At 38.3% G+C, this 12436-nt stretch overlaps 2 protein-coding genes across 2 annotated transcripts; one reads left to right on the top strand and one right to left on the bottom strand.

Annotated features, from left to right (window-relative positions):
- Nucleotides 1-81: 81 nt before the first annotated feature.
- Ist1 (increased sodium tolerance 1-like protein) lies at nucleotides 82-1223 on the bottom strand. Its single transcript, XM_017635552.1, has 3 exons — nucleotides 911-1223; nucleotides 447-838; nucleotides 82-383 (listed from the first exon to the last, which is right to left on the bottom strand). Exons 1-3 carry the CDS (start codon nucleotides 1090-1092, stop codon nucleotides 82-84), a joined length of 876 nt encoding a protein of 291 aa, XP_017491041.1. The 5' UTR covers nucleotides 1093-1223.
- A 950-nt stretch (nucleotides 1224-2173) lies between these two features.
- Nucleotides 2174-12431, top strand: LOC108379223 (histone-lysine N-methyltransferase 2D-like; the record flags this gene model as incomplete). The annotated part of the gene is given in 5 exon segments (XM_017635551.1): nucleotides 2174-2823; nucleotides 6991-7119; nucleotides 7866-8399; nucleotides 9881-10929; nucleotides 10931-12431. Coding segments are annotated over 4 exon segments (3201 nt in total), but the record flags the coding sequence as incomplete, so codon positions are not given.
- Between the last annotated feature and the right edge of the window lie 5 nt (nucleotides 12432-12436).

The raw sequence follows: 12436 nt of genomic DNA, 5'->3' as shown, positions 1-12436 counted from the left end.
AATTGAATGGCTTTGCTGCTGGAGGGTCTGGCAGAGGAGGAAGTGAGGGGTAGCCAATAAAACCCATTTGAGGTGGTGGACCTACTCCACCACCACCTCCCAAGTTATTTCGNTATGCTCATAATTGGATTGAGCTGGTGGTATATTATAGGCAAACGGCTGTGGTGGAGTGGCTCCAGACGCTGCAGATCCACCACCACCAGATCCCGGCCCTGGACCGTAAGGTGGTGGATAATTGAATGGCTTTGCTGCTGGAGGGTCTGGCAGAGGAGGAAGTGAGGGGTAGCCAATAAAACCCATTTGAGGTGGTGGACCTACTCCACCACCACCTCCCAAGTTATTTCGGTCTGATAAATCAATTAAATGTGCCTGTGGTTGATCGCCTAAAAACAAATACGAGCTGATTGAAAACAAAAAACATAAATAAATGATACAGAAACACCTACTGTTGGCCTTTTCCTCTTGCATTACTTGTGGGTCGGGCTCATACTCGATATTATAATTTTTAGCTATTTCGATTAAATACTTTTCCACTAACAGTTTAGGCGGAGCTTGAAGCTGGAGTTTATTCATCAATTTTCCAGATACTTGATGCTCTCCCGTTGCAGTACGGGAATGCTCGGCAAATTGAGGCCCGTATTTAGTAATGAAAATATCGGAAATCACTTTGAGTTCGGCCACATCACTTTGCAGGCGCGGGCACACCCACACCAAACTATATACTGCCTCAGCAATGCCATCATCTAATTCTTTCATCTGCGTAATTAAACCGAAACGGGCCAAGAGGAGGTCACAGTACATTTCAATTATTTCCATAGCTTCCACAAGATAATCCTCACTATTCAATGATTCAAAGCGTTTCAAAAGTTGTTTTTTTCCAAATATATATGTACAAGGTTCGTTAATTTACCGTATAATGTGCTCTACTCGAATGCGGGCCCGCTCCGTTTTCCCAGTGGCCAAGTAATCTGCAATTTCCTTTCGTGCCTTCTGCGCTAGTTCAGCCTTCTTTTTTTCCAATAATTTAAGCCTATTCAAAGCGAGACGAAGATTCGTCTTTAACTTTGTATAGTTTGGACCACTGGAGAACATATCTACTGCTTTTCCGGGATACAGTTAATAATAAAACGTTTAGAATAGATTTAATTAAACGTCGTTTGTAAATCACAAATACTTTTGTGACTCATTTTCATCCATTTTCATTAAACAAAAAGTGACGTCGAAGAGAAATGACGTTTCAATAAGAAGTTGCCGTATTCTCAAGTTTTTCTCTTTAGCGCCTGTTTATACGAGGCAAACTGAAAACCGACAGAATGCAAGATTGCGCTGTTTCGATTTTGGGTCTGAAAAACTTTAATTGTTTAACTTAATTACCAATTGATATTTGTTTTTTCTTTTCCTTGATATGTTTGTTTTCATCAGCCCTTGCGCTTAAATTAAATGGATAGCGTCCCCAATAAACTAAAAAAATTTAGGTTTTTATAGTAATTTCTCTAGTAAAACATAGCAGCGACAGCGTGAAAGCGAAATAGAGCGTAAAATTGAGAAGAAAGAAAACTAACAGAAAAGTTATTGAACACAAAACAAGTAAAAACTTGCAAATGAATAGTTGTTACAACGTCTCGATATTCTCCTGTAAACATTTTACTAATTATAAATCAGTTTTAAACTCTTTGCTTTATACACAAGCACTTACACCGTCCAGTGCATCATTATCATTTTGATTTCCACCCATTTTACTTCTGTTTGTGCTACACCAACTCAACCAATGGCGGCTTTTGACATTTATTCTTCTTCTTCTTCTGCTAGTAAAAATTTCACTAGCAAGAATTTACAGCTCTCCCGTGTTGTTACGCTCCCGATTCAGTGCTCTCTTGCAAATTTTTTGGGTTATCATACACTTTTCCAATAAAAATTTGCAGGTTCCAGTACAAATTAGTACTGACTATTGGTTACTATACAAACCTGATGTAAACACGCCGCAAGAGAGAACAACATGAATACCCCTAATACGAGGCAGTTAATTTTTTATCCATCTTGATATTCAGAAGTATAATTAGGTGGCAACCACAGTTCTAAAGTGACGTTTGAATGTAAATAAAATTTTAGAATCAACAAAAAACATCTGAGAATATAAACGTCAAAGATTAGCATACACACACAAACTATCTGACGTTCGCTTTGGATTCGGTTTCCGTACGGTTGCTCCATAATAGTTTGTTTTTTTGTTTAGGAAAACTTATTGAAATTAGTAATTGTGTGCTTAAGCAGTGCATTTAAGTGAACGTTATGTTGATAAGTATATATTTAACAAAGAACGCTCTTAAAACTGAATTGTGTTGAATAACACCTTAAAAAAACAAAGTTGTGGTACCACTATCTGCTACTGGTGTAAAATACGCAGTCCTAGTGGGACCATTGTTTGCGCCAAAACAAAAGGCTGAAAATGTCAACCACAATACAATTGCCGCTGAAGATTTTCGCGGAAAAACAAACGGAAAACGGAATGTCAAAATGCATTTACCATCCAGATGTCGCTATTGGAGCAGCGCGATGGCGGCCTTGTGCGCGTATTCGAAGTTCGAAATATCGAAAGTATTCATCTTCAAATGTCATTTGTCGGAGTGCGGAGCGGGGAAGTTTACTCGATTTCCACGCCATATTTGATTTCTACGCAAGAAGAAAGCAATTTTTCTGTGAGGTTTTAACCTGATATTGGTGTCATAATTGGAATTATACAAAATGTCCTGTGTATAGAACTGCCGGAAAAGATTATCAGCAATTAAATAGCAAATCGTTAACATCGATATTGTGCCATTAAATGTGAGTCCAAAAGGATTTTATATTGTGTAATTTGTGAAAAGTTTGTCAGATGTTTTCGTGATGGTGTACTTCAGTTTTGTTGAAAAGCCGAGGCGATATACATAAAGCCGAGTGCTTATATTTGTGAAGCACAAAGCCAAGACCAAATTCCGAGACACTATTTCAAAAGGAATATACCTTTTAAAACAAATATTTATGTATATTTATATATATCGCGGAAGGAAGGCCTTTATAAGCTCGTGAAAAATGTAGTAAGAAAAAATAAGTATGTATGCTTTAAAAGCCGACCTATTCATTCATATAGAAATCTCAATTTTCCAATCTGCTTGCTATACAGATAATAAATAAGCAAGGTCCGAAGCGTTTTTAGTTTGTCAACCGTCCTAAGTGATTTTGGTGTTCTCGGACGTTGCGAGATCGTGCAAAAAGGTGTTTGCCATTGTATTGACATCATGTGTTGTTTATCTCATTTACCATTAGGCCGCGCCTTGGCGGAATCGGATTGCTGGAAGATGGGAGTTAGATAAAGAGCAATAAATGGCAAATGTAAACAGTTGCTTGTATCGTGTGGGGTATCCTCTCACGCCAATGAGGAATTAGAAAAAATATTCTAAGTACATACATATCTACATTAGGGACGTAAGTAAAAAATACGTCGACACTTCGAAGTCAATAATGCCGATTTCGTTTCTACCGGAAAATGTAACCTCTTCGCACTCTAAGCACAAACACTAAGAAGAGGGGGATTTCCAGAAACGAAATCGCAATAAGTTAATTGTCTATTTTGCTACTAATCAAGTGTAAACCAGGCAAATTTAATTTAGTTTAGCTCAAAATTTGGGTAGTCTGAATTTGTACAACGATTTTAGGTGACTTTACATAAAGCGGCGTCTATCGCCTTTCGTTTAGGGGGGGTTTGGGGAGCCACGCCAACTCCCCCTCCGCCCCCACCCCTAAATCGTTGTACAAATAGCTAAAGATTTCCCCAAAATTTTACTGAAAATATATTCATATACCATCGTGCTTGCTAGTGTGATTTTTTCACATTAGACGTTTCTCGATACTACGTTCCACACCAAAAAGTTATCGGTCTAATCTCGGATTAATTTATATTTATTAATTTTGGAATTTTGTATATGAGAAATCTGTGTGAGAAATCACTCACAAAAAGAATCAATTTGTTGACTTCATGAATTACAAATTTTAACTGTTCCTATTTAAACGTAAACATACAGCTTTATTAAAATAATGTCTATTATCTGTTGCGCTGATGGTTTAAAATCTGCCAGATCTAAGAAATATATTTTGAAGGCACCTAACTGACCTTTAGAGGTAAATACTTAAGTGTGTGTGTATGTATCTAAGGTTTAAGCAATTTCTGCATACTTAGCCAAACAAATATTGGGCCGATTTCTTGTTTTCGTACATGGTATAATTCCACCATGGTTTTCGGATGAATCGAAAAGTTGAAGTTTTTGTTTAGAAATTATACACGAAAGCTTTAAATTTCGATTCGTACGAAATCAAGAATATGGCCTATTATATCGGGAAAATTTTCCAAAACAGATCCAAGCTTTGAAAAAAAAAATATTAGGAAGTATAGAGGAGCGTTTTCAGACTCTAAATCTGAAGACCTCACCCTCCGGAGGCTTATAGTTTTTAAGTAATTCGCATTTAAACCTACAAAAAATGCCGAATTCAGCCTCACTTTTTCCTTTGCACACCAATTGAACTAAAATGTTGGTCCTGCCATACATACCAAAACACCTGCAAAAAAAAACACAAAACGGAAGCAATAAAAAAATGAAGATGTTTTATTAAAAATTGAAATTATTTATAGCGATTTATCGAAATATCGATGTAACCGTTTTGGACCTTTTTGGAGAGGGCATGACAAAAATGCAACCCCCGACCACCTAGAGCCCCTATGGTTCCCTAGGGACCCCTTAGAAAAATGGCCAAAAATCACAATTTTCACTTGCGTCAATCATTTGATTTCCTTATCAAAGAGTGCATTTGTCACATACTTTCATATATATAAATCGACATAACACTACCTAATAGTTTACACATTATTATTTTATTTTACTTTGTATATAAATCGCTTTAATCCAACTTTTATTAACGTGTAATTACATAACATTGCACCCATATTTACAATCATGATACAATAACACATGGTTGCAAACTGACACGACTCGAAACATCTCTTCGCATGCCCGGAAAACCCCACAACCTTAACGGCGTCGTCCCTATGGGCCGAACCCATAGAGGCTGCACGCTTCTTGGGGCTGCCGCTAGTGGAACCTGACGACAACGACTGAGATATTAGCCTATCTGGGCGGGGTTGTTGTAGCCGCTACAGTGGTATCTGCAAAATGTGTTCAGCCCCCCTTCTTCGGCAACACAGAAAGCAGAATTCTACTAAGTGAAAATTCCGAATTAAAAATCCGCTTTTATTATTCAAAATTTCAGTCTGGCAGACCAAGTTTTATGTTATTTTGCTATGTTATTCATCGTTTATATGAAAACTAACAATAAATTATATAAGAACTATAGGGTTGCTTGAAAAAAGGGGGGGTATTTTTGAAATCAGGGGGTCCTATTCTCAAGTAGTATGTCAAGACACATTTGCTCTTACTGTCGGCCATTGTTATCTCTGTTTGTTTGTGAAAAATGCTAAAAACGCGTGAACGAATTTATAAACGCGCTTTACTTAATTAATTTATGAAAATATATATATTAAAAGTATAAAATACGCACGTGAACAAAGAAAATATAGTATATCACACAAAATATGAGTGAAAAGTGGTATTTTGTACAAAATTTTGGGGGTAGTAGTGAAGATTATTTAACAACAAGNTTTTAAAGACCATTAGGCACATTGTGAAATTTTGAAATTCCATCCCTGGTCCGATGCGGAAATTTTTTTACATGACTACATATTTTTGCTCTACGCTTTTTTGTTTTGACAAATCAGATTTTTGTTAGTTACTTCACTTACGTTTATGAGCCATGAGAGTTTTTTGAGACAATAATACATACTGTTACTGTAATTGAGCGTACGGCTCTTATTTGTTAATATTCGCAATGTTTTGCACGCTAAATTTTTTTTGTTATTTTGTTTTAAAATGTGGCTTGTATTTTAGCAAATCCCATTTAAATCCAAGAATGATACTGTGTACAAAAATTTAGAAAAATCTACAAAGTTTCGCGAACTTTTTAATACGAATTTCTAAAAAGAATTCAGGTATGCAGTTTTATAGCACATTAAATTTTAATTCTTGGGTTTAAATGGAGTTTGCTAAAACATAAGCCATATTTTATAACAAAATTAACAAAAAAATTTAAGATGTAAAACGTTGCGAATATTAATAAAAAAAGAGCCGGGCGCTCAATTTTGGGACTAACAGTACACATGTATGCAAGTACAAGTACACATCCGAAATTATCCTCAGTACACTCTGAAACAGCAAGTGCATTCCCACGGCAGCCAGATCTATGTACGTAAACGCAATGATAATAACAATAGATTGGCGCTTACACAAATACTTATTAATGTTTGGCCGAGCTTCTCCTCCGATTTGTGGCTTGCGCCTTAATGTTGTAACACAAAGCGGAAGGACCTACAGTTTTACTTCGAAATACACTCGGAGGTCTGCCATTGCCTGCCGAAAGCGACCGTTGTTAAGAAAGAACTTTTTCTACATTTTTTTTCGATGTTGGTTTAACCGGGTCTTGAACCCAGGCGCTGCGGAGTGGAAGCGCGCACTGCTTACCACTACACCACAGCGGCCGCCACGTAACCGCAATGGTCTAAGTTTATATCTGGCCAATGACTATTTCTCCAGCTGATTACCAAAAAAATCTTTTGGGTTGCCCGAAAATTCTAACAAATTGAGATTGCCGTTTATGTATTTATACGGTTCACATACTTAGTTAATGAATGCACCTAATATGGTTAGTCAAGTAGATTGGACTACGCGCAGCAATGGAGTGGGCTTAAGTAACCATTTCAACCAGCCTTTATGTATCTTAAAAAGTGGTCGGGGGTTAGGGCTATAAGTTGTGGTGATATGTACTTTATAAAAGTCATTTAATAAGTACCATAGAATTAACATAATTCTTGTATACAATATGTAACTTCTTTATTATCTTAATTAACAGAGAGGGCCCCCAATGGCGCAATATTATCAAATACAAAATCTCGATGATTTAAAGCAGATCTACGCAGATGTCCAAGTGGTGCACGTTGCAAGCGAGGATGCTGGTGTTGGTGGCCATACTCGACCACAGGTTTACAGACTTTCATGTTTTCTTTATTAACAAATAAAACTTACTTATATAGATCTATAATGTAGCGCTAATATACATTATTTAATATGCTTTGATGTAGAAATAGAGATGTGCAAATTTGTTTTATATTTTTTTTCAAGTTTTTCAGGTAGAGGAAAATTCTTAAATTGTAATAGTTTCGGCTGTCATATATGTATATATATAAAACATTCCTCCCGGATTTCCAATAGGCACTAAATGGCAGAAATCACAAATGACAAAGTAAAGCATTAAAAAATAATCGAGTTATTACGTTAAAAAAATTAATAGTCATTAAATTCATTACAATGCCTAGTGGAAATTCGCCATAAGAATTTGGTGCGGCAAAATTTTAAATACATAAATAATTTTATCACGGTTAACGGCAGTTTGTGACGTTAGATGAAAACCCCTAATGTATTTCTTTCACGCCTTATATTTTTGTATCCAGATTTTTTATCCCCTTAAAAAGATAAATAAAATTAATTATTCTAAAAAGTGCATACATCATTAAAGAAACTAATAAACTAATAGATCAAAATTAAACATATCTTAATCGAAAACGATTTTTATTTTTCCTATGCAGAATTGCAAATTAACGAGATTTTATTTCATTATTTATAAGTATTAGCCTCTTAATTTACATATTCAATAAACAATAAATGTCCACTTAGTACTTATACTCCTTATCCTTTTTCCATTACTGTTATAATTTCTTCGAAACTCAGCAATTACTTTTACCCGAAGACCAATTAATGCTAAACGAAGGTCAACAAGTAGTATATCAGACAGCCAATGTACCAGCACAGCAACAGTACCAGCAACAGCCAGCTGCATCAACCACACAATATATAATCGGTGATGAAATATCGCAGCAACAGCAGGCGGTACAACATCAACAACAAGTGATGTATGATCATCACCATCAACAACAACAGCAACAGCATTATGTTCATGAAAGCCAACAAATGCCGCAGGATCATCACCAATTGGCACAACAGACGCAGCAACAACAACAGCCGCAATTGTATTATACCACCGAGCCGATATTACAACCGAATTCATTGGTTCAACAACAACAGCAACAGGAAATGCAACATCAGCAGCAACAACAGCAGCAGTTGCATGTGCAACAACAACAATATCAGCAGCAGCAACAGCAACAAATTGTACATCAGCAACATTCAATACAGGCGCCACAACAGCCTCAACAAATTGTTTATCGCATGCAAACACAACAACCACAAACTCAACAAACTCAGGTAAGGGGATATTATCTTAAAATCCTAAGCTCAGTCAAATTATTGTAACTTCCTATAGAGGAAATAAATGCATGTTTCACATTGGAAAATAACGAATTAAAGAAAGCACCGGAAAATCTGTATATACATAGTCGCATTATTACAACTCTGCAGAGTTGATGAAACTTTGAAGTGCGGTTATTAGAGTCATATAACCTGAGGTTGAGAAAGCGTGTAGCATATATGTACATATACGATTGAACTATAGCGAGAGGCTAAAAGATATGTCGAATAACTTTTTGAGCTGATCATGCAAATATATATATACATGTAGATACATACATAGGTGTTTACTTTGCTAGGTCTTACTGATTAGATATACGTATGTAGAGCGAAGGACTGTGGGTACCCTTTGTTTCTACAACAGTCGGATATACAAGCATTGCCATTTCTTAAAGCAAATATCGAATTTCTTATACTATAACTATAACTGTCGGACATCATAGTAGAAATTACTGCGGAGCTTTAATTTTTCAAACGAGTTAATAATCTGAAATATCTTGTATATACCCAAGCTCATTTTGTACAAGAATGCTATAACTTTGTTCTCATAACGGTGTTTTGTTACAGGCTAACGAATGAGATTGATAAAGACAAAAAAATTTTCGATTTTTAGTTTTTGGTGGGTAATGTACCAGTATTTAAATTAGTTTCATGTCCACTAACAACACAGNCAAAGGTCGCTATCATTTTTATTTACAAACTTTCAAAAGTCTCTATCATCTGATGAGCTTAGAAAACTGCTTTGATTCGTATAGACTGTTAATTTAATGTTATTTTATGTTATAATGTTACTAGGCTCTTATTTACTAAAATTTTCAGGTAACAAAAGAAAATTCAATTTAGATGTTACTTGTCCTAGTCGTTTTTTTTTTTGAATTTATGGCTTATTTTTTATAAAATCAAATAACGCTGTTTGCAAGTGGACTACTCATATGTATAAGACCAAGTAGTATTTAATGAAAATAGGAACAGCATACTGGAAATTGTTTTAAAAATTATGATTAAAAACTTGAAGTTTTGTTGATAAATATTTAAAACTTAAATCGTGTTCAATTTTTAAAACTTGGATTTATTAGGTTTTTGTTCTAATAAAAAAAATTACGACAAAAAGGTATGCGCCGAAGAACATTGTGCATATTATAAATTGGCAAACTAGTTTTTCACATGTAAAGGCCTTTTTCAAATCGAAGTTTTTTGAATTTTTAAGCAAATGATTTATAAAAAACACCATCTATAATTTGCCACATCTGCAAAAGCAGTTTTCTAATATCTAATATATTCTAATAAATTTCTGCATAAAAACTTCCCACTTAAGTTACTAAGGTTATGAAGTTGGCTTCAATTGATAGGATTTATAAAAATGCCTTTCCCAAATATTATCTAAAATATAGCACAGACATGCGAAAACTATTGACAATAAAACTCATCCTCCATTCCAGATGCTTAACAATGCGCACGTCATATTGCAACAGCCTTCGGGTCAACAAGTTTTAATTCAATCTCCACAACACTCGGAAATAATTATGCGTCAGCCCATGCCACAGCAACGCATTATCTATAACACAAATCGTGTTTTGTATTCACCTCAACAGCAACAACAACCGCAGACTCAGGCTGTACTTCAGCAATCTCCGCAATCGCATCAGCAACATCCGCAGCAGCAACAGCAGCATATACAATTACAAACATCTTCCACCACAACACCTATGCACACGACAGCGCGCCTTGTTCAGACGAGAGTAGGTGCCTCGCCCCAAGAGACAGTCCAGCAACATCAACAGCCCCAACCTCAACAAAATGTTGTGTTTCATCCCATTCAGGCAACCGCAGTTCAGAATCCTCAGCAGTTAAAGCCCCAGTTGCAGCAGCAATCTCCATTGCAAATGCAGCAGCAACCGCAGCAACAATTGGTGGCAACAGCATTGACTGGGGGAGTGTCTGGAGGTGGTGTTATGCGCGGTGCTATTCGTAATAAGTCACCACGCGGAGGTGGTGCTCTTGGTGGTACGCATACTCTGATCGCTCGTATGCCTGCTGCTCCGGTAAGTCGGGCTGTGCGACCGCAGATGACTGCATCAATGCAGCCACAACTACACCAGCAAACACCCCGTGCACCACGGCCCCGAGGAGGCGCAAGCGGTACAAGAGCACGTGGTGCCGCACGTGGAGGACGCGGTGGAGCATCGCTCGCTGGAAGAGGAACACAGGTAACGGCAACAATAGTGCAGCAACAACAACAATCTCAACAATTACAGCCACAACAGCAAATATCAACTTCACAGCAACTCATACAGAACGCCGTAGTTCAGGGCAAAAATATCACAATTTTAAATCCACAAGGACAAGTGAAACACATATATCGCAACATTGCCGAAACGCCCCAGCAACAGTTGCAGTTACTAGCAAGTTCCGCGCAGCAGCAACAACGGGCAACGCAGCTGGTAGGTGCCCGCTTCCGTGCTCCAATTGTTACCGCAGGAAGTGGTGCAGGCAAGCAGTAACAGTTCCGGTAGTAGCAGTGGTAACTATGAATTGGACTTAGAAGACAGTATTCAAGCGGTTGTGGTGAAGAAGGATCAGCAAAAACCGGCGGTTTCGACCGCCAACATTACAAACCCCCCCGTAGGCACCACACTGACTAGCTACTACACCAAAGAGGACGATGATACGCGTTTGGTACGCACCCAAAATGGCACATGTATTACCTTGGCCGAGTATCGCAAACGTCATCCGCCCACGGCTGGATCGGCCACTACAACTACAGCCACTATTTTGCAAATGAAAGCCCCACTACGCGCGAGTGGACCACAACCACCCAATAAAATGTTACCGACGCATGCCTCCGGAAGTACAGGGATGGTGCCAATCGCACGGGTCGCACCCCAACAAGTTCAACAGCCTCAACAGTCACAACAATCGCAAATGCCTACGACAACTTCAACGTCGTCCTCAGCAGTTCACCGCACTTCGCACAACAACTACGAAATTCACACACAACATGTCATGCAGAATCGGAACAATACGCAAATGGCGGAGAAAGATCGAAATAGCGCTAAAATGTTGGTAATATTGGTGTCTGGTGAACAACGTCTCATAACATTCACATTGCCACGTGAATCTTGTACCGTTCAAGATCTACTCGAACAAGTTGGAGTGCCATTTGATAGTTCAACAACCATACAGTGCGTGGAGAATCCTGGTGCAAATATCGATTTTGTTGTCACTGTCGGGTTTTCAGTTCAGGAATCTGCCAGCGAGTTAATATCGCGCGCAGAACAGACTTTGCAAATGAATAGACAACAAGATGCAACTGCCGCTAGCAGCTTAGCGGCAACTAATTCTGCTTCTGCTTCAGTTAGCAGCGGAGGAAATACAACTGTTTCACAGGGCACCATTCCACAGCCAACGGCAACTGCTAGTTATGGGAATCCGGCGAATAGTGCAGCTCAAACTGCTAATTCTACTGTTGTCCCTGAAACGGCACATAAAGATGCACATACTAACAGTCCAGCAACAACCAGTACTACTAACAAATCTTCCACAGTACCAGCAGCAACAGAGGATGTACCCCGTAAAATTATACAAGGATTTCTTGCTGTCTGTCAAAGCTGCGGCTTTAGCGGATACGACCATGCTAAATGCGAACGCTGCAAAAGAGTTTTCCTCGATCCACCGAAGCGTGTCCCATGCGTGAAGAGTTTAGGCAGTAACACCACTTCAACGGCTGGTGAGACGACTGCGACTAAAGCCATTGGCAGCAGTGAGCTTGCACCAAGCGAAAAACGTCGTGGAAGTGATTTATTAGCACGAGCTCAAGCTAAAAGTGCTCTTAGCTACAGCAACAGTGCCGCTAGCAGTGGTACCCCGACGCGCGGACGTGGTGGTCCGGGCGGTGCTGGACGGGGTCGCAGTACTCGCAGTGGACGTCGAGCTGCCGAAATTGAACCAGTAATTCTCACGCTAAGCAGTGATGAAGAAGATGACGATGAATCATC

This window comes from Rhagoletis zephyria, unplaced genomic scaffold, assembly GCF_001687245.7.
Source record: "Rhagoletis zephyria isolate East Lansing unplaced genomic scaffold, Rhagoletis_zephyria_1.1 Rzeph_scaffold_15901, whole genome shotgun sequence".
Taxonomy (NCBI): domain Eukaryota; kingdom Metazoa; phylum Arthropoda; class Insecta; order Diptera; family Tephritidae; genus Rhagoletis; species Rhagoletis zephyria.
The sequence above is the reverse complement of the archived record's forward strand: the minus strand, read 5'-3'. Positions and strand labels throughout refer to the sequence as shown.